At 39.1% G+C, this 23,951-nt stretch overlaps 1 protein-coding gene across 2 annotated transcripts in view; it reads right to left on the reverse strand.

The window, feature by feature from the left end:
* The window catches only part of LOC307128003 (zinc finger protein 521), a 130,038-nt gene extending 108,314 nt beyond the window's left edge, over nucleotides 1-21,724 (reverse strand). The window contains exon 1 of one of the 2 annotated variants that reach the window (XM_079819518.1): nucleotides 21,220-21,724. In XM_079819518.1, the coding sequence (XP_079675644.1) occupies nucleotides 21,220-21,259 (40 nt within the window). In that variant the 5' untranslated portion in view covers nucleotides 21,260-21,724. The remainder of the gene's footprint in view (nucleotides 1-21,219) is intronic. The other variant, XM_079819519.1, reaches the window with a different exon arrangement.
* Between the last annotated feature and the right edge of the window lie 2,227 nt (nucleotides 21,725-23,951).

Raw genomic sequence — 23,951 nt, forward strand, 5'->3', positions numbered from 1 at the left:
GAAACAGTTAGCACGTATTGCAAACAGGTAGTAGGCCTCTCCAGGCCTCCCTAAAGGCTGGTTATCAGGTAGTTAAGGTAGTTAGTTAAGGTAGTTAGTTAATAGGCCTCCCTTGAGGACGGGTTCCTTAAACAGGATGCTCGACTAGCCTGCGTAGCTTGACTGTCAAGTAGTAGGCCTCCATTAGGCCTCCTTGAGAAAACAAGGGTAACCTCAGCAGGACCATGCTTCGCTGGCAGGTGGTAGGCCTCCCTAGGCCTCCCTGGAAGTGAGCTTGAACGCTCTGAAAATTGGCGGTATTGCTGTCAGGTAGTAGGCCTCACTAGGCCTCCCTGAGGACGGAGTCCCGAGCCAGGATGCTTGGGTTTCCAGCATGGCTTGCGGTTAGGTAGTAGGAATACCCGCTATCCCTGGAATACCCGCTATCAAGTAGTAGGCCCACAGGGCCTCCTTGAAGGTGAAGTTCCTGAGCTGGGTACTTTGATTACCAGTTCTCTGTGAGAACTTGTGGTAGTTGGGCCTACAGCTGGAGGTTACTCGCCAGGCAGGCTCAGCTGCTCCCCTCAATGAGGGTCGTCTATGAGTGCTCAGCCGCCTGAGCCTGGTCAGACGGTCGTAGGCCTCTCATGAGGCCTCCCTGTTAGATCAGTCATTAGGCCCTTTCGGCCTCCCTACTGCTTTGAAACACAAGCACCTGGTAGATCCTTGATTTGAGCAGGCAGACTCCCCTCGATAGCAAGGGTTGAAAAGCACTACGCTGAGTATTGCTCTCTTGGATAACCCGTCTCTGAGTTCCGGGCTAAGTAGGACTGCCAGTGTTTCAGTCCCTTAGCTTGGATGCCCCCTGGGCACCATCCAGAGGCTCTGTTTTGAACAGACAGGGTTGGATAAACCGAAGTGTCCATAAAACTTAGGGCACCAGGTCAGGCCTCCCTGGTGGCACTCGGGAGAACTGGTTTCCCGAGTAGTGACTGGCTGGGGTTCCTTCGGGTCCCCTAGCCACATTCCCTTAAAGGGACCCCTTCGGTGGAAGTAGTGGTCCCGGGCCTTCGAGCTGTCTGGATGGAACCCCACGCAGTGCGTTAGGGTTCCGTTTAGTTGCATAGCTTGGGCTATGACCGTAGGGAGTGCTGTCACTGTCAGCCCAGTGACCTGAGGGGGAATCGCTCAGGTTTTTCTATGAATTACTTGTGTTGACAGTTGTCACTGCCAATGGGCAGACACTCCCCTCAGCATGGCGGCGTTGGTATATCGTTCCCCATAGCGTCAGCTAGACGCAGCGAGAGTTCCCTTTCGAAAGGTAACGTCTAAGGTTACGTATGTAACCTCTGTTCCCTGAGAACAGGGAACGAGCGCTGCGTCGCGTTGCCATGCTTCAGGGCCTATCTGCCATACAGTCCCTTCAGACGAGAAGATGTGTATGTGTTGGCACGGCGCCCTTTTATACTTCCGGGTCGCACGATATGACGTCATGGGCTGACGTCGGTCAAAGACTTTGCCGTGATTCGATAGTAGCTTCAGACACCAGTCACGCCGAGGGCGTTCCCCATAGCATCAGCTAGACGCAGCGCTCGTTCCCTGTTCTCAGGGAACAGAGGTTACATACGTAACCTTAGACGATTTCATGTGCATGTTTTCATCTGGAAGATGTATTTTTATAGAGAGTTTGCTCAGAGTTGTCCCTGTCAGATGTAAAATAGACTTTTAAAAAATGTTTTTAAAGTCTTTAAAGTGTAATGTTGCTGTTTGAGCATAAACAACATCTGCAACGTTATGACGCTCAAAGTTCAAAGGAAAGGGAGATATTTTATTTTACAGAAATCTCTTTTTAAGAAATACAACAAATGCCTGGTAAGGACTACAATTTGCACAAAAATTGCTTCTCAGTGATGGATAAAATCTTCGTGATCCAACTTCATATCCAGAACATGTAAGTACCGCACTTTATAATGTGTTATGTTTGCAAATCACCTTTCTGAATGTGCTAATGTGGCTAAAGCTACCATTCTCTTACTGTATTCACAGAGACTAGTTGTTTTTTTAACCAAGCGGCAACCTCCCGCAGTTTCTCTTGAAGCCAATACGGAAGTGACTTAAACTGCAATTCATCGACTGGCCACTAGGGACAGGCTCCAGAAGGGAGCAGAATCTCATTGAGCTCCATGTTAAAATGCCCAAATTTACAGCAGAAAAAAACATGTCTACAGCCTGGTAGAAATTGTGTTTTTTGTCTATATATCTAACTTTGCCCTTCATAACAATTGTGAGGGGGGTGAATTTTTATATAACTCATTCGTTTACGTTATATAAAGCCTTAAAGTTCAGCATAATTAAGGGCGTGGCCACTTTGAGTGACAGGTGGATAGCCATTTATCTGCTGTCTGTTAGTCATCGCGTTACCTCAGCTCTGCCCAAGTCCTGCCTATTTGCCCATTTTCTATTATCAGGGAGTAACGCGCTGCCAAGATGGCAACGGCCAGCTCGTCCCTACTTTACACTTCAAAACTGCTATTCAGAATCCTATGGGTGACGTCACGGACAGTACGTCCATATTTTTTACAGTCGCCTGTACAATTCAGAAAACACTTTTTTTACGTCTTAAAAATAAAACTAATGGCATAGCTCTGATCTCTGTGAATACAGAGACAATGGTTACTTTATCCACTGTATAGCGTCCTAACCAGCACATTCACAAAGGCGATTTGCGTACATTCACAAAATATTACATGCGGTACTTACATGTTCAAAAAATGAAGTTGGTCAAACAGTTGGTATTTATCCATCGTTGAGAATTCCTCTCACTTGGTGAGGTTCTCCACACTCAAGTTGTTGTTGTCCTTTATCCAAACTAGCATGAGCTGTAAAGACTCCGCCCTATTCTGAAAAGGGGGCAGGGAGCACCAGCGCACGTTTTTGCTGCCACCCAAATAGGGGCTTTCAAAACATCCTATAACAAATAATCTGTGGTGTATTTTGAGCTGAAACTTCACAGACATATTCTGGGGACACCCGAGACTTATATCACATCGTGTGAAAAGGGCATTTGTTATTTATTAAAATAAGGGCATTACAATTATTTTTATATTTACATTATATATATTATGTAAATATATTTATATATAATATAAATTATATAAATGTATATACAGTATATACATGTAATTTTTTCTTAAAATATATGCATGTATGTATATGTATTCAAATATAATAATTATACACAGTACAGACACATTCGTCGCTGCCCGATGAAACTCACGTATGTCCAAAACGCTTACTTTTCAGGAAGTGAAAAAAACACCGTATTTCAAAAGCAGTTGAATGTAGCGTTGTCATACTTGGTACGGCATCTTTACATGTAACCATATTCTTGCCAGTGTAATGATATAATCCACATTTGACCAAAATTGAGTTTAAATGGACATACGTGCATATTTTACAGTAACGGTGGTCGATACGCGTTCTTCCGATCATTAATTAGAATGGCCAAGTCGCGTTTCATATTGACAGAGGAATATGTGCTAGACATTCTCATCCTCTGGTGATCGCAGAATGAGTGAGGCATGTTCTAGTGACAATCATGACAGTAGCATTACAGGCTATAATTTGATCAGTTTGACTAAGAAAAAAAAGGCTGAATCTTATCAATGAGACCGAGTTTATTTACATACTAGCAAGCAAACTAATCTGTGAAGAACTAGATTAGAACTAAACTGGAGAGCTTCAATGTCGTACTTTCGGCTATCCAGTGCTGAGCTTCGATGAAACAACTTCACGAGACCGGCGAGACCAACGAGATGCTTCCACAGGGCGGGAGATACGCGGCGTGATTGACAGCTTTGACACCAAATGGATATACGTGAAAATCAGATGACATGATTTCACAGCTTTTCATTGGCCATTTAGATATGTGAAGCATACTGTATACGGAAATGAACCTGGACATTCAAGCCGTCGAAAAATCTCAAAATCGGCAAAATGGACAAACGTGTTTTTCATCGGACATCGACGTAAACACAAACTTTTATTTTGGATGCGATTAATTGCGATTAATCATTTGACAGCCCTAATTCATAGATTTTGTAAAAATTTCTGCATCTGTAAAGTTGTTTATATGTAAATGATTTACACTTTAGATGGTGTCATACATCAGTATTGTACATTTTACTGTGCAAGTAATGCAAGTAAATGTGCAAGTGGTAGAACCACATTTTATACATAAAAATACTCACATGATCACATTGCATCATCAGACTAAGGATGTTGTTAAAGTTTATACTACATAACAGTTTTTTTTACCAAGATGACAACTCAAGCATAAGCAAATCGTAAATGAACTCACTGAAAGATGCCCTGAACGTAGCAGTTATTTTAAGACTGAACTTTAACAATCTGTGTCTGGGAGAATCTCTCGAGATGCTGCCATTGATGTGCACTATAGTGAGACAGATCAATAACACAGCGTTCAAGGATTTGACCGCTCTCCTGAATACACACGAGCCTCCACACAAAGCAGGGCAGGCCACTGAAGAAAGTGAGCACTACTGGACTAAGTAAAACATAATAAAGCATTTAGGCAATCTACTTGGTTCTCGTTTTTAGCATGCCATAAAGTCACACTCTGAAACATTGCTTTTCAAGTAACAAATGTATGGAGACCAAGACAAACATATGCAGATCTCTAAAGCACAGCACTTTCTCCTTCCGATAGGAGAAACGTGGCACTCTTCTATTTACTGTCACTGGTTATTCTACAGTCATAAAGTCTAATAAGCAAGACACCACAAAGCAGATCATGACATGATATGAATATATTTTCAGGAAAATCTAAAACGCAAATATATAGCCTGTGTGAACAGACAGATTTTGAAAAGTGCAATATATCAATACACAAATGCCATGAATAAGTGATTTCTCTTTTTCCTCCTTTCTCCAATTCCTCCAGCAGCACAAGTTCATTCTGGATATCGATCTTCTTTCTCTAAACACACACACACACGCACACACTCACACTCAGTCTAATGCACTCCTTGACTCATATTCTCGTCCAAAGAATAGCGAGGGCCAGAGCAGTAAAAAGATACAGTTTTATAAGAGAAAGATGGAGAGAGAAAGCGAGAGAGATGCATAATGAGACGTCTGAACACTGATCCCAGCAACACGATATAAGAACAGCAACGTTATTTTAGAGACAGTTCACTCATATACTGTTGCTTACTGCACATTATCACCAAACAAACTCCATATACGCTTCTGCATTTTGCCTCAGTCAGCTCAATGAAATCTGGTGCCGCTCCAGAGCTCTTTTTCTCCCAATGCTAGGATGACTAGGAGGAAATTACTTTTCACACTATTTTTTTTATAAGTTTCCACTGATGACGTGAACAACATCCATTGCTCTATGAGACTATAACGCATAAAATAAAGTGTGTGACCTGATGGATCAGAATCACAGCAACTAAACATTAATTCATGCTTTTTGACATATATTTTATGAGAAGAATGGCATACTTTACTTTTACATCCATAATTTATCTTTCGATAATTTACGAAGACACATAGTGTAGAGCCAGTTAATAACGCTGCCATCTCCCTCCTTGACATGATTTTCTTCTGTTTTTTTCCATCGCTTTGGTTGTTCAATTCACGTTAGACATGGAACTACAGAAAGTTTCACACAACAGGACAGCAATAATAATATGTATACTATACTATTTTTAAAGTCGCCATAAAACGGAAGTTGCGCTAGTCTTTTCTTCCCTATTGTGATGTACACCGATCAGGCATAACATTATGATCCTGATATTGTGTTGGTCCCGATTTTGCAGCCAAAATAGCCCTGACCCGACGAGGCATGGACTCCACTAGATCCCACTAGATCCCTGAAGGTGTGCTGTGGTATCTGGCAACAAGATGTTAACAGCAGATCCTTTAAGTCCTGTAAGTTGCGAGGCGGGGCCTCCATGGATCGGACTTGTTTGTTCAGTATATCCCACTAATGCGTGATTGGATTGAGAGCTGGGGAATTTGGAGGTAAAGTCAACACCTCAAACTCGTTGTTGTGCTCCTCAAACCATTCCTGAACAATTTTTGCTTTGTGGCAGGGCGCATTATCCTGCTGGAAGAGGACACAGCCCCCAGGGAATACCGTTTCCATGAAAGGGTGTACATGGTCTGCAACAATGCTTAGGTAGGTGGTACGTGTCAAAGTAACACCCACATGCCATGCCATGTGTTCCCTAGGTAAGCGATGCACATGCACCCGGCCAAGTAATATCACGGCCATCTCTCTATCTTCTATCTAGAATTCTCATCCATCCATCCATCCATCCATCCATCCATCCATCCATATCTATCTAAAATTCTAGCTTTTAAATCTACTATAATATATAACTATTTCAAACTTAAACTAACGGTTCCTGCAATAATGGGTTTAATTACCCACCATATTCTTACCTAAAATTAACATCTGCATGGGACAAAATATTTAGCACTGTCTTTTATGTTTTACTTGAATAATTTGTCCTAAAATATGAAATAAATATCATAGAAAGCATTAAATGTGACGTTCTCATACATGTTACTACACTAATTTTATGTTTTAAAACCAATTATTAGAAAATAATTTTAGTTTGAAAATAAATTGTGCTGCTTTAAAATTATTGCTTCAGTTAATTTTTTGCTAGTTGGAACGTTATAAGTGAAAGTGATTTTTTTAGAATTAGAATATTCTCTCTGCATTTTCCAAAAATCCCCATTTACAAATTTGAGAGGATTTTGATATTGTAAATTTAGGGTCTCTGTCATTTTCATTTTCACCATATCCTTTTTGCTATATGGAATGCAAAATCTTTGAAGCTCAATATCTCAAAACTGCTCAGAATGCAGATAGAACCTTATAATTCCATGGCGGCGAATTATCCATTTTGATTTCATGGAGACTTTAAACTTTGACAAACTTGTCAAACTGTACTTATTGTACAAACATATTGTTTATATAAATCTCCAGATAGCACGACACATTGAAAGCATGTCATGCTGGGAAACTGATTCTATTTTATTCTGAAACTATACATATTTTTCAAGCCAACAATTCATGCCCAAAGTTATTTTTTTAATGTAAAATGTTCTTCTTTTTTTGACACTTACATTTCTGTTCAAGTGTATACAGTATGCCCTTGCAAAATATATGCAAGATGTTAATAATTGGAACATAATAGCAGGGATCATAATGGCAACACAATGCATTTAGAGCTGGGGGGTGTAAACTGTTGCTAAATTTGTGTAAATTCAGTTATTATTGTGACTTGTGGATTATACAGCATGCAAACATCTGTGAAATAGCTTCAGGACAGTACTAAAAAAAGAACATGACATTTTTGTTAAAATTATTAGCATCTTGCATTTTCTGCAAGGTTCGTGTAAACACAAGTTTTCTGACAAGCAACTCTCAAACAAGAAATATCCCAGTTAGGCCATTTTTGGCCTGAAATATCAGACGCCTTCATCATCCGTGGTACTGTATTTATGTCCTCACACCAGCGCCAACAGTGCGCTAACGGCTGACAGGCTCCAGGTACCCTCATCCATATGAGCTTTAAAATAAACACACATGAGAGCTGACCTTTACATGAGACAAATGAAGCCGCAGATCCGCTGGACTCACTCATGACCTGATTACTGCTCACCGCCTCTGAACGCCATGCACATGACAGGAGGCATTCATCTACTAAACCACCACAACTCACATCCATATGCCAGCACAAAGAGCTCTTCTCCACCATGTGCAGATCAGATTCACATATACATTATCCATCTGGGCTGGCTTTCATGGCACACAGATATACAGGAAAAACTAAGAGCAGGGACACATTAAGCTATAACGTGTCCACATAATGGATATATGAAAAGTGATGATGATCTCTGGGAGATGTTTATAAAAGTGCTGGAATCTTATATCTAAAATTTATGAGCTAGTTAAATTCATTACATTGAAATTCAGTAAAATGCTGATACATTTAAAAACTGCTGCTGGTCGCTTCAGTCTCGCATTTTCAACTGAAAAGGTCACTAGCTGAAAAAAACACACGGATACGCGCTTCAAAACAGTGTAAATGCCACCTTGTCTGGATAACTAGTACCTTTAATCTATCTAATTTAATCTAAAGGTAATGTACTGAGAACATTAAATTGCTTTTCTGTCTATTTCTTGTAATTAGTTTTTTCTAATTGTTTACTTGACTTTTTTGAAGTGTAACATGGGGATGCAATTGGGTACTATAATAAAGCAAAGTGTATTTAATTGGAAAAATGTTTAAAGGCTCTTTATAATTATTCATTTGCATCAATATTTAACTTTTTTAATAGTTAAAAAGTTAAATGTGGTGTGTTTAACAGATAATTAATTTTTGCATGGGCGTTGTGGGTGGGTTACATTAAGTGCAAATAGCCCGCCTTGTTTAATAAATGTCTGGTCGGGCCATACAAAATTATGGAAGACACCTGATTATTTGCAGGGGCAATAGTGTAGGTGTAAAGCATATGGTAGAAAGTTTTGACGCAAATTGACCTGAGGTTCAAATCCGCCTTTTGCCGAACTCGCTCTTCTCCCTTTTCCCATCACATGTCAGATCGGAAAGGCATTTATTTTCAATAAAAATTAAGAAAATATACAAAAAGTGGAACTAAAAGTGAGTGGGTCCAATATCATTGGTCTTAAAAAGTGGCTTGGTCTTGCCCCACCCACATACAATGGTTCCGACGGCCATGAATTTTTGCAGTAACACTTTAGTTTAGGGTTTAATTATCACTATTAACTAGTTGTTTATTAGCATGCATATTACTAGGATAGTGACTGTTTATTAGTTATTATAAAGCACATATTAATGCCTTATTCTGCATGATCATATTCTACATCTCTTAATCCTACCCAATACCTAATCTTAACAACTACCTTACTAACTATTAATAAGTAAGCAACATTAATAAGCAGTAATTAGGAGTTTATTGAGGCAAAAGTCATAGTCATAGTTAATAATTAGTTAAAAGTGAGAAAAGTATGACCATTTTTGATGTGGTATCGGAATTGGTATCATGAAATTTCACTGTTGTTGGTATCGACTACTGAAATTTTGGTAGAGACGACTCTAATCTTGCATTCTGTTTAATAGGGCTGGGTGTTATGATGATATATATCATTACCACGATATAAAATGTCTATCTTTAGAGATTTTGCTATATCGTATATATTGTGAAATGTAAATATATAGCATTATTGACACTACAGTGATAAAATGCATGAATGAGAATATAAAGAGTGGGACATGCTCGATGTTAAAAAGAGTTATAAGCACAATATATCCTAAAAAGGTTCACAGAAAGCTGCCTCTCTCAAAAGGTAATGGCGAATTTGGGACATGCTCGATTGTCAAAAAGTGTTATGAGGCGCAAAAAGCTGTAAGAAAGAACTCAATCCGGCGCTAGCGCCGACTGACACAGAAAGCCGCGTCTCTCAGTATGCGATCGCAAATCCAGTTTTTTTTCATGTAAACACAGCCGGTTATGTCTCAAGTGAAAGTAAACAGTTGGGTGTAAACCGGATGTGTGTATCAGTATAATGGATCTGTGCATTTGGTCTTAAAGTGACAACAGCCTAATATATCTACTTGCTGCTCTCATTGCAGTTTTTTTTTGCTTTGGTACTATTTTCACAAATAATGTGCACATTTTCAAAAATCCAAACTGCTCACACTTGTAACACAGCTAGTCATTCTTTCAAAACCTTATCCCATGCTTTCATTACAATTATACCATGGTCTGTCTGAATACTCGATTCTGATTGCCTGGAAGGTGTGCAATTAAACCCTTTAATGCACAAGTAGTTCCCTTTCAGTTTAATCACAGCTCTATATTAATGCGCTGTTTTCATTTAAGCGTACACACACACACACACACACACACACACACACACACACACACACACACACACACACACACACACACACACACACATACATACATACGTCACTCGGAGATCTCCGCACGCACACAAACATTCCCAAACACAGAAACTTGTTATCAATGCTGCGACTTTAAGTAATAAAAGAGCTTTGCTACTGAATCACTGCATATATTTTTCAGCAACGAGGGGGTTACATCGCTATCTTGAAGTTATTAAATGCACAGCTTCGCTGTTAAAAGAGAGAGAGGTGCTGAACAGACAGACAAATCTCTCTCTCTCTCTCTCTCTCTCTCTCTCTCTCTCTCTCTCTCGATAATGAATTCAAATAAATGCTATAATTCATTCATTCAAATAAAGGTAATCTTACGCACTACTTTATCTCTGTGTCGGACTCAAAGTGGGCAGAATGCTAGATCTAACAAGCCGTAACTGACAAAAATAACTGTCAGTTTTACCCTTCCGGTCAATTATAGCACTGCAAACATCAATAACAGCTTTAAGTTGTCAGTACCAGCAAATAACCATGGTATAAGCGGGATAATCCACAGCTAGCTGTGCATTAAATTATTTTTGATCTTCGCGTGTGGTGGTTCTTTGCCTCTGTGTTGTGCATTAAAATCATTTAATGCACAGCTAATGCAAATGTTTGTCCAATCGTTGCATTTGGCCCAATAAGATGTCCTACCTGCCTGAGTGTCAGCGTAGTGTATTTCCCTCCCTCCGCGCACCTGCTCGCGCAGACATCGGTCATTAGTGTGTTTCATGCGGTCACCGAGCACCATAAATGAACAGCAGATGCCTATTACAGTTCCTTTAATGCACAGCTAGCCGTGCTTAAACCCTCTCGAGTCTGCGCTCGCGCCGCTTTTTTCTTATCAGTGCCAAAGAGACTGAAATAACTCGTTTTTTATCATTCAGGCAAGTGTTATACATCATTATAATCTGTTAAGTTTCTATTTTTTTTAGAACAGTCACAATAAAAACAAATAGTTGTGCTTTTTGCACAATAAAGAAATCAAACATGATGCACGATCTGCAGCCTCTCTCTCAAAGACGTTCATTCAGATAGTCTTCAGAAAATTACCTCTAGCTTCGTGAATACTTGTCTCAAAAACATGAGACCTATGTCTAAAGAAACGCTGAAATGTCAGGTATTAAACACTGTAAACCAAATCAAAAACAAATATTCTGTGTTTATGTAATCCGTTTGAAAGCAGAGAGATGTTAGTCGTTCCTGAGCGGCTCATTATACACTAATGCGACCACGCCCACAAAGCGCGTGCTCTATTGAGCTTCAAATACTGAGGCTCCGGAGTCGATGCCCACACACACATCAACTTAAACAAACACATCATGTACTGTATTCCTACTACAACTACATCGTTTTGAGACGCGTTTAATAATCCTGGAATAATTCTCCATGAAAAGCTGTTCATTTCAGAAAGCAATGATCCCCCGCTGTGTGTAAGTAGGCTAAATTACTCTGTAATTTATAAATGCTCAGACTCCAGAGGGTTAAACTCAAAATCTAAAAAAAAAAAATTTTACTTTTCTATTTTCTGTTAAACCTCCATCTGTATGCAAATTACTCACCACATAGATTTTACACCGAGTTTTCAATGCTGAAATAACAGAAAACATTATCGTTTAAAATAGCAGACTGCCTGTGGCTCCCCGGTTACAGAGAAAGAGAATTTGACTATAAGCTGATGTCCTTTAAAGCCCATAGCAGAAAGCAGAAAAATCCATATTTGTTGACCATTAATATTGATGGGGACGCAACCCCCTCTGGTGCTTCCCCGATGTCTATGGTTATGGTGTTTAAATCCTTAGACTTTCCTGTACAAATGGCACCTTTCCAGCGAATATGTAGCCTACACATAACCTACACTCTTCTTTATTTGCCAATAAAGTGATTTTTACAGCTACCAATGTCTTCCACCAACAGAGTTTGGGCTGCAGAATGTGTCTGCCACTTCATTACAGCCTCATTCTCTGCCCATTAAAAAGGAAATGTTCCTCCTGTATGCCAGGTGTACAGAACTAACTGGATTTCAGAAGCAGGAGGAGAACAAAGACTCCCACCTGCTTCATGAGAAATGAGGCTTTCTGGGAGGAGACTTCAGCTCTACCCCTGCGGTCTCCATTATACCTCCACTATCTGCACTTTCATTTCCTGGCACAGAGGAAAGGGCCGCCTGACGGGACCTCCCCGCTGGTCGCTGGCACTGACTGACAGTGCAGAACGCTGCTTTGAAAAGCACCTTTAAAAAGAAGTCCTCCATTTGATGCAAACGGAAGGCTCTCTGGTCAAGCACAAATAATGCATCGAACATCAGCCAAATGGTCCAAAACAAAGTTCATCTAAATGCAAAAAAACATAATTTAACTGAGTTATTTGCCATTTAGCAGATGCCGTTCAGTACAGCGGTCGGTCTTCCTGTGGAGTCTATACTGGAGAGTCTGGCAGTGTATTTCAGAGCTGATGAAATTATAAATCATGCTCTTTGGCTCAGCCTTATTTCAAACTACCTTTGCATCCCAGATCTTTAACTATTAAAGGCAGGGTAGGCGATTTGTTCCAGAATTTTTTTTGTTATGCTGGTTAAAAGTCTCTTCACATCCTGATAGCAATCACTAGGGACACATCCACATGAAGCCAGAGCTTTCCCTATCCAATCTTTTTTTCCCTCGTCTTAAGAAATATCTGCATATACACAAAACCACTGAAACTGACTCAAACCGATACCCAATATGTGGCGCTGTAATTCTGCCACAGAGATACACTAAAAACAGAGAAGAAGACTTGGAGCATGCGCGAGATGTGGGGTGATGACATCATCGTTTCACAAAATATACGGATTGGCTCTACACAACAACGCAAGGGTGTTTTCAGATTTATCCACCGGTATCAGGCTCCCAAAACGCTGGATCCACCTGGATTTTTTACTTATACAGCTAATTAGCGATCAGCAGGGAGCGCTCTCATTCATGACAGGTTTTCAGCGCAAAATTTTAGGCTTGTTTGACTTCATCCAGAGATGCGCAGACCGATCGGTGGCTGACTTGAAGCAGTGCATGCAGGTTAGAAATGTTGTCCGACATGAGGCAGTGCCGACGCCACATGACTGAAGAATGTCAACAAAATGCCACGAGAGCGATTCGAGAGCAGCCGGCAGGTGCATTTTGCGCAGCTTCTCTAGAGCGCCTGCACAAGCTCTGATGACAACACAGCTGTTCCACGATTGGCCGAATTCACCGCATGACAGCGATAACGTGTGTTTTGTGTTTATTCTAAAACCTTCAGTTCCACTAATCCTCACAAATCAATTGTTTTTATAAAGGTAAAACCTCTTTTCATGTAGTCGCGATGTTATATTGTCATGTTTATCAAAATAAAACTGATAAAAAACGTAGACCCCACTTCATTGATAGGCTATATGTTGAACTTTATTCTTGTACAAACAGATGCTGTATGAAGCAGTACATAAATAAAAATGTCTCTGAAACATCTGTGTATTTGACAAATGTTGCATTTATTTCACTTCAGCTGTGATAAAGTATGCAAACACAGCTTGAGCGTCACTATGGGAAGCAGAAAGTGTCCGACTTCACGTCTCCATTTGCGGCTCCTCCCCATCTGCACGTGGCTACTCTCGGCGATCGGTTGCATCCAGTCGCAGCCGATGTCGAACACACCTAATAGCTAGATATCAAGTGATCGCTATGCCACAGTGGCATATATAGTAAGTTATCTACAGTAATGAGTGGGAGAGTATACTCTCAAAACGTGGATTACACCTGTGGTTCTCAGACTCTATAAATATAACTAACTCTAAGAGCACAGTTGAATGACTTGAAATCGAATATGACTCTGCACCTTTTAAACTGCCTAGACTGCGCTCTACTCATCCCAACAGCTCCTGAAAGAGGTTTGAATCAACGATTAATCCATTCTGACTGTGTTAAATTCTGCGTTATGTTCTACAAATATGTACTTCATGAAAGACATAACATTACTGTAGTTCTGTCTGAAGTTAAAGCACAACACAAAGGTAAACGCATTCTTGTTGTTAATTTTTGTTGTAGGATTATCGTACAGTATCAGTGAATGACATATTTTGGCTGTGGTGTGTGCAGTAATGTGTGTGTAATGCCTGCTAATTACGTTGTTTATTCCGATCACTTATATTGGGCACTTTTTGCACGTGTTTTTCCATGGGTTAAACTCATCGACATTTTAGTCATGCATGACTGTATTTGAATGTGTTTTGATCTGTTTTCCTGGGAAATGTATGTATTTATTTGATTTTGTCATCATCATTTTGTTTTAAGGAGATAAAATGGTGCTAATCAACATTGATTGACATGGCAATCAAATTATATCACATTATTTTGGCAAATTTGGGCGTTTTTTTCTTGGATTGGGCGGGTTTTAGTGAGCTTTTGGGCTGGAAATCGTCGACCCAATCTGGCAACACTGAGGGTGGGATCTCATGCTTTCAAAGCTAGCTCGCTATTGCTAGCCGCTCAGAAAATTGCCTACCCTACATTTAAGTGTCTTCCTTAATCTAGCTTTTAAAGAAAGCAGTGTCACATTTAAAGGTTCGCTATGTAACTTTTGGCCCTCTAGCGTTAAAAAACAAAACTGCATGCATTTTGCGGAAGAACATTGTTTTGGTTGTGCTTTGGCTCAGTGTGACTGTGCAACACGTTCTCACACCCAACTCGTCACATATTATGCTTGGTCAGGCCCCCACGGCGTCACTTTTAAACACACATTGCTTTCAATTGTTTGCCTTGTGCATCAGATTGAGATGCATAATTCTTTGCATCTGTAAAAGTAGACATGATATTAATGTTTATAGGCTACTTTTATATTTTGGAGCAACTAACCCCACTCCTACCCTAAACCTACCCAGTTCTCAACAATATAAAACACGCAACAGGCAAATAAAAGTAGAGTCGCAGGTGCAAAAATTGACCAAAAACAGTATAAAAGTATTAACTCATGTTGCATTCCAAGTCTTCTGAAGCCATATGATATCTTTATGTAAAAAACGGAGTGGATCTTAATGTTTTAGTGGAAATCATCCCGCTGCTCCGTGAAAACTTTGATTATGGTTACACTTATTGATATATGACTTATAATAAGATTAAGAGAAAACTGTGTTATTCATTTGGATTTATACTGTTTATATTTCTATGATCAATTTGTAGAAAGGAGTTCAGTTAGGAGGTCAAAAGTTGTAGAAGCTCATAAATTATGTGCAGATCTAAGGTCTAAAGAGACAATCATACAGGAGATAAGCCAGTCAGTTGAGTTTGTGGCAAAAACATTTTAGTGCCTATATTTAGTGCCGAAATGACATTCATTACAAGATGATGAGTTAAAACATTTCAAATGCAGCTGCAAACAATTTTTCTAGTCATGTATTTCATCATTGGGGATTTCTTAAATGGTGTAAAAATCTTGTCTCGTCTCGTCTCGTTCTCGTGAACCCAGTCTCGTGGCTTGTCTCGTGTCGTGAGCTAACTGTCTCGTCACACCCCTACTCCTTGTTATATTATGTGTTTAATATCATATAATACACAAATTGGTTGGTGTAGGGATGGGGTTGGGTTGGGTTACGTGTTCAAACGTATCTAAATAGCGAAAATTTAAAAACAAAATAAATGTAAATAAATTTATGCTGGCTGATTAAATTGAGAATCACAACCCAACATGCCATGATGGCAAAATTGTAACCCAATACATAATTTAATCATGGAGATAACATTCCATCATTGATGGAAATCAATAGAGTACCCTGTGCGTCGAAAAATGCGGCTAAAGGGGTACTCTGTGTGTTAAAAAGTGATGCCAAAGGGTCCTGACCAAGAGTCAATATGTGACGAGTTGGGAGTTAGAACGTTTTGGACTGTGCAGATGAATATGGTTCTTTCTCATAACTAAAAAGAGCGAGAGAGAGACAACTAACCTCTTCCACTCCCACACCAGACATGCGTCAAAGCAGCCGGAGCAACTTCTATTTAAATATATGACGAGTGACCCATGTACACAATTCCCAACGAAAACCATCCCGACAGGTCTAAAATATAAACACCTATAATAGGCTTACCATAGTAGAACCAGGGTAAGACAAAAACATGGTTTAGGAAAATGATTGATGATACATTGACTAAATATAATTATTTAATTATTATTTGATCATTTAAATTTTGCTCATTTTGAACAAAACAAAGTTACATAGAACCTTTAAAATGTTCATTTCACCTAAACGTGAACACTATTTTATCCATGTAAAGCGACGAGTTACTCCTTTCTGCCTAGATTGTGTCAAAACCTTCTAGATCTGACCCCTGTAAACCCAGCTGCACAAACTGTATTATAAAATGACAAACGTTTATCATTACTTCTAGAGGTGTAATGAGGCATTCATTTCCCCAAATAATCAATGAATCATTTGTCTGCATCTATTTTGACTTTTAAATCATGAATCATTTATGTCAGTCAATAATACATTTAAAATATTAAGAATGCAATGCACTGTGATTCAATAAAGTGACACAGTGTTAAAAAATACATTAATATTCAATTATGCAAGCAAACTAGGTTATGTGTGAATTAGCGCGACATGGCAGAAACGTTTTTTAAAGTGTCACAGAGCATTTCTGCTCCTCACACGACTAACACCTGTCAGGTTTCAATCAACATATTTTAGGTAGATTTTGTGATATTGCGCATGAAAATGCAGGGTACAACAATAAGTAATTGTTCATTTGTACTAGAATATTTTTTTTAAATAACCCTCCCATGATCTCTGTTTACTTATGGACATATTTGGCTACTGTCAGTTTCTGGGATTGACGACCACATTTTCTCCCAGGTGTGAGTCTCGTTGAAGTCCCGTTCAAACAGCAAATTACAGTAGCGTCTCGATAAATACTGTCTGTATGAACGTGAAACGGGAGTCAAGCTCGTCTTTGTTTTTACCAGTAGTAACCAATATACACCATTGAAGTTAAGAAGTCGTTGCTCTTAAGACACAATGATAAAACTGTTTAATGAATTTGTATGCTTCCTAATGATACTGATAACCATCATATTATAATGTAACATCAAAAGTTAATGAGCTCTTCATCTTGGACCACTAACAATAAAACTGCATCTATAAACAGACTCTCTGTTTCTCAGCTGGAAATGTTGTATTATCCAATGGAAAATGGTAAAGAAACGTACTACACACAATACAATATTGAAGAATGTGTGTTAGACAATGACAATAAATACATCTCCGTGTTCTGATCACATATGCATATAACCAAGACATAAATAATCATGCACAATTTATTATAATAATACACTAAAACCATGTAATGCACAGGTAGTTCCAGTCAGTTTAAATCACTGTTCTGTATTAATTTGCTGCTTTTATTAAAGCACAAACACACACACACACACACACACACCACTCGCACACAGATACATTTTATTAATAAAATAGCTTCGCTACTGTATTCCTACTTTCCTAGATTACATTTCTTAGCAACGAGATGGTAACTAAACTCACAGCTTCAATATTAGTAGAAAGAGACGCTGCACAGATGCAAGTAATTCACACACATCTCTCTCTCTCTCTTGATAATTCATTTAAAGGTTCAGTGTGTAGCATTTATGAGGATCTATTCACAGAAATGCAATATAATATATACATAACGATGTCCTCAGTGGAGTATAAAGACCTTACAAAATGTACCGTTATGTTTTTATTTCCTTAGAATGAGCCATTTCAATCTTCATACACCGCGGGTCCCCTAACAGAGAAATCGCCATTTTGCGCCGCCATGTTTCTACAGTAGCTCTAAACGGACAAACTTCTCTGCATAGCGCTAGTCACTCTCTGCTCTCTCCGACGACGACATTTGTGTCCTTTGTGGCGGCCACCATAGCTTCTCTATGTGCTATGTGTGTGTGTGTGGGGGGTCAAATAAACTTTATCTCTGTGCCAGATTTAAAGGGTGCCGAATGCTAGATCTAACAAGTCATAGCTGATGAAAATAATAACCATCAAATCAAATATAAAAGGCAAATCAATGTCAGCTTTAACTTGTCAGTGTTGGCAAGTAATCATGGTATAAGTAAGATAATCCACGGCAAGCTGTGCATTACACGATTGTAATGCACTTTGCGTCGGGTGGTTCTATCTAAAATTGTGTGATGCACACCTAGCATGGATTATTCCTTATGTATACAATGTATGCATATAATAATGTGTACAGCAGCCAAACACTAAATCTGTTCAGAGATTTCTGAAACGATTACAAATTATGATCATTTATCAGCCAGAAAGCTATTGATCAGTAATCTAATACAGTCAAAATATTTGCATGATATGTAAACAATTGTAGAGCTGGTATTTTACTGATTTACCAGCATTTCTATAAAATGCTCCTCAACAAGCATCCAACTAATGTACAGAAATAAAGGCATTCTCATTTATGGCCATCAAGAGCCCTGTCTCATAGACAGAGAGGACGAGGAAGTGTGAGTGAGTGAGTGAGTGAGTGAGTGAGTGAGTGAGTGAGTGAGTGAGAATGTTTGTGTGTGTGTGTGTGTGTGTGTGTGTGTGTGTGTGTGTGTGTGTGTGTGTGTGTGTGTGTGTGTGTGTGTGTGTGGTGCATGTAAACCCTATGTTATTGGACAAAATGTCGCCACTTAAGATGTTAAGATCCGAAATCCTTTACCTTGTGGGGATATTTTTGGGTCCCCATGAGGAAAACTGCTTATAAATCATAGTGAATTATGTTTTTTTTTTAATGTAAAAATGGATAAAGTTTTGTGTGATGGGTAGGTTTAGAGGTAGGGTTAGTGTGAGGGGGGAGAATATATAGTTTGTACTGTATAAAAACCATTACATCTAACACATGGAGACACAATGTGTGTGCGCGTGTGTGTCCGCGTGTGTGAGATGCAGATGGGCAACTCTGAGTAAATGTCAGCACGAGAGGAGAACATGTTTGCATACAAGCGGATGATGTATGTCTTTGGCCTGTGGACATGTATTCCCTTAAGCAATAACGCTGTCACCCTTGTTCAGCACATTATATATTAAAATGGCCTTTTGTAGAAAAAAAAAAAACGATAAGAAATTTTTAATATATGAAATCTCTTCCTCAATATCAAACGCACGGCTCATATGCATTTAATCTTTCAGTCTCCATGACTGAAGAAGGTTTCACACACCTTCACTCACTGACCTCCCTCACCTCTAGTGCTGTGGTACATATTCACCTCCATCACACACTTCACTCATCCAGTGGCCGAGCTTTATGGCATGAACACTGGGAGTAAGAAGTCAGGATAAGTGTTTCTATACAGCTCAAACAGCAGAGCATGCGACGAGCAATGCCAATATACTGGGTGAAATTACCAACCAATGTGTGTATTGATAAAATGTAGATCTTGAATGTAAAGTTGTTTTGAATAAAAGTGCCAAAATGTGTCAAAAAATATTCAAGTAGCTAATGTTCATCAGAATGTTGGGTCCCACTTTATATTAAGCGTCTATAATGCGCATACATGTTTTTACATTGTACTAAGCCTGAATGTAATTACAGCTGTAATGTACATCTATAATTACACTGTTGTACACCTTAACACGCCTTTAAACCTACTCATACATCCAAACCTGTCCTACCCTTACCCGTATCCACCTCAATGGCATGTTTTGCAATACAATATGAACACAATAAGTACATTGTACCTAACGACCATTATTTTTATTTTCTTTATGTTGTAGTTAAAGACACCTAATATAAAATGTGACAGGTTAAGTGGTATGGGTGGGTTAAAGTGTGGTTTAAGGGCTAGCAGTATTGACAGTGTAATTATAGATGTAATTAATTACAACTGTAGTTAGTTACAGATGTATTTACAGCATAGAAACATGTAAACAAAGTGTTTAGTATAAAATTACCATTTTAACTGTTAGTAGGGTAAGATGAGGGAAGAACAATGTGAGTTAAATAATTACATTTAAATAAAATCTATTTAGAATTGTATTTGGACAAACTGAATAGCCCATGACAGACAAAGCAGAATCCAAATTAAAGAGATTCATCAAAAAGGTAAATGTACAGGCATGTGAATATATACATGTTTAATTGCCCATATTTTAATTGAAGATATGAAGATTTCACTCAATGAGCCTATAGATTTGAATGAATAGCGAAGATGAAATGTGCATCTAACTCATGGAATTAATAAATGATAACCCCATGAATTACAGTAAGTTTACAATTAAATATAATAAGAATTCTAAAAACCACTTGGGGGATTCTGTGCCAATTCTGCCAATAAATAATAATAAAATCTAAAAACGTGAATGTGTCCACAAATCCCTCATTAACATATAGACACTAAACGGTGATATTCAACTTAATAAATCCCTATTTTCCAGAGACGTGTTGCATCTTACCCTAGTACAGTACAGTAGTTAAAGACACTTACTATAAAAAAGCATAGCATCAATTTGGATTTTGATTCCTTTGTGGAATTGTAAGGTAGAGCATTACTTTATAGTGTCCATACAAAATGTCAAAATTATTTAATAAAACAGAATAACTGCCAGATCAACATATAAATATATGACCGTAACTGGTCTTAAAGTTCATAATAAATCATAATAAATAATAAAATTGTCTGATTCACCCCAGTGTGTGAGAGTTTGTTTGCAAGCATAAGTTATTAAATCTATTGCAACATATAAAGAATATCATCACTGCCAAAGTCTCTGGCTTAGAGACATAATCAAGATCAAGTCCATGGTCAAACGATATGTCGTAATGTTTATTCAACTGGATATGCCAGAGCTCAGCCACTCCAGTCACGTGATGTGTCACTCCAAACTTGCATGCCAATTTAACATCCAGATATCATCACTTATACACATATCGTCCTGAAATATGCAATGAAACCCACTGACATAAAACACGGGGCAGAATGGCATGGTTGTCTACTTTCCGTTGCCGACTCATTCTGCTCTGCTCGGATACATTAAGCAGTTCATAACGCAAACCTTTGGCTTTTATAGTGTCTCGCGCATTCAAACGAGCCCCTGTTTGCGCTCACGCGCGCTGCCTGTGGAAATAACGGTGTTGTATAACACATGCGTTTACCGTTGGGAAGGTGTTTGACATCCTACAAAATTCTGTTTTCGTTTCTTGAAAGCCCGTTATACAGGAGGAGGATCACTTACCTTTCAGAGCTCTTGGTTTGGCTTGTTTGCGACGCGACATCCTACAGAAAGCCGCTGAAGATCACACATCTATATATCTCCTCTATATGTGATCATAAAGCGCATGCATTCACGAGATTATACTGCACATTGTACATTCGAGGTAAAAATCACAGTGTTGGTCAATTCCTGTAGCCTATCTGTTTAGAACAGCTGGAGAGTTAAAATGTCATATCCATCTGTAAATGCATATACATGCTTGATTTTATCTGTTATAAGTGCGCGCGACAGACCTCAAACGCGCTGTAAATGATCGGGAAAAAAAATCTAATAAAGCGAAAAACGAGTAAAAAAAAGAATTACTTCCTCACAATGGCACGAAGTAAATACTAATTGAGGCTGTCAAATTTCTAATTTCATCTGAGAATCAGGACTGAGTCTGTTTAAAAAAAAAAAGAGAGAGAGAGAGAGTCAGAGAGGAACATGCGAGCTCCCTCCTCATCACCAACCTGCGAGGTCTCGCTCTGCGCTGTCGCTCCGGTAGTCCACATAATAATGGAAAATGGAAGCGAGGCCCCCAAAGCCATGAGGACGGCTCCAGAGGGGGCCCCATCCCCGCGGGGACGCGCCCTGTGCGTAATCACGGAGGAAATCATTGTCAGCCTGCTGCTCTCAAACACTGACAGAGAGGCATGATTAAAATCCGCGGGACGTCGGCAAGATCTGGCGTCCGGATCATGGAGTCGCCGGATCCGGAGCCCTGGACTTCTGTCGCGTCTTATGAAGGCGGATTGGTCCCCCTTCTGGTAGACAAGACTCAACAGTGTCTCTGTGAGAAATGTACATTAAAATATAGCCATTTCCATTCTACATATTTCAGTAATTGGATATTAAAGGGTTGTGCCTCCTCCATTGGGTTACTGAACACAGATTTATGGAACTGTTTAAAGATTTTTCACACTGAGCACAAATATTTGATGGGAATATTCAGCATGCAGAGACGTTAAACGATGTAATGCCTAAAAATCGAATGCATATTGCATTTAAAACTTGAAAGCACTTTCTCTATTTAGTAAGATCTATCTGCTGGTTACACAAGAATGTTTTTTCTAGAAAAAGAAAGTAGTGCTTCCAAGGTACCGGGTTGATTAACATATAAACACATTTTATGGTATGCTGTTGTTTTAAATAGCCTATGCTTTTTGTATTTGTTTAATCATTTTCAAACTTTCCTGCTTTTTTTAGGGGTTCAAGCGCATAGTGCTGAAACCCTGTTGTAGGCCTAATTGTAAAATTTCCCAAGGATCAGCATTCTCCCCTAAAAGTGATTGGACAGACCAAACCGTAAGTCGTGGAGACTTGAAACTTTGAGGGCTGGTAGTACTCACACCGTCTAAAACGTCACCAAGGCTCGCCCCCTGATCGGCACGACGGGGGCGCTACAGCGGTCAAAAGTACGTGTTGGCTCTCCTAAATCGTTCGTCACAGGCTCAAATGTCGGATTTTATTCTTCACCCTGGCAAAATTTCGGGATATTTTGGATTTTTCAAAAAGCCTACTTTTCAGAACTAGTCCTAGGTTTTTAGGGTCCCAGTGCAGAAAGATTCTTTGGAGTCGCAATTCCGATTCATGTCCGTCCGTACGCAACAGTCAGTCCAGCTGACTTAAAAACGGGCATGAGGTGTCTTTGTCCAAAGTGGTGTAGTAGAACTCCTCATTCTAAGCAACTTTGGCTCTATGTCCACTGCTATCAATCAAACCATTTTAAAGTGTCTGTTTTGGCTGTAAATGGTATTTTCCATCTATGATCTATGTGGTTTCAGGCTAGCTAAATAAAATATAATAAATTTTTTACGCATGTGCTTAAAGGCCTTAAAGCACTTGAACCCCGTTAATTGCTGCATGCCAATATATTTTTTATTAAAATGTATTTAAAAGACTTGTAACTCTTTCCCCGCCAAACACGTAATTTTCCGTTATTTGTGAGAAAACGCTTCCCTGCCAAACACAGAATTTTCCAGGTTTTCACTGTTAGACGCTAGGGGCGCTATTACGCATCTTATGAATGAGTACAGAATCTCCTGATCAAAACACAAGCGAGGAAGCCGCAAAAAAACAAGCGATCGTATGTAAGCAGATGCATATGTAAAATTGTAAAAAAAAATATTAAACATCATATAAATCAAAACTGCCTAATGTTACTGAATGAAATGTCAACCCAGGACGAGCTCTAGGACTGTGCAAGCATTAGGGGTGTTGATGGACTCCATCTGTGTTTGATCATCGTTCTGAATCTGATCTGGATGTAGTCTTTGACAAAAACGTGATTTTTTTCAGCTTTTTGTTCAAAATGTTGCTTTTTTTATTGAAAATTACCCATATTTAAGTGTTGATAAAAAAGGAATCCATGAAGCTAGAATAAAACGGTAATACAACAAAATATTCTATAGGCCATTACATTTTTGTGAAAATGATCAAAAACCCTGGCGGTGGCTGGCAACTTTTTTTTTAAAACGCTGGCGGGGAAAGAGAACTGGCATATAGACATACAAGAATTGCAGTGCTTTGAGTCCCCAAGACAGCAAGCAACAAAAAAGCTCAGTTCATGAACTAAACAATGCTTGAATTGTGCCCAAGAACTCTTCAGCACAGAACACAGCACCCAAACTGGTATAACCTTTAGCATATGTACTGGAACCAGATATGAGTATCAGAACCAGACTAGATAATGTTTGCTTGTGCACTGGGACTTT

This window comes from Gobio gobio, assembly GCF_949357685.1.
Source record: "Gobio gobio genome assembly, chromosome: 6".
Taxonomy (NCBI): domain Eukaryota; kingdom Metazoa; phylum Chordata; class Actinopteri; order Cypriniformes; family Gobionidae; genus Gobio; species Gobio gobio.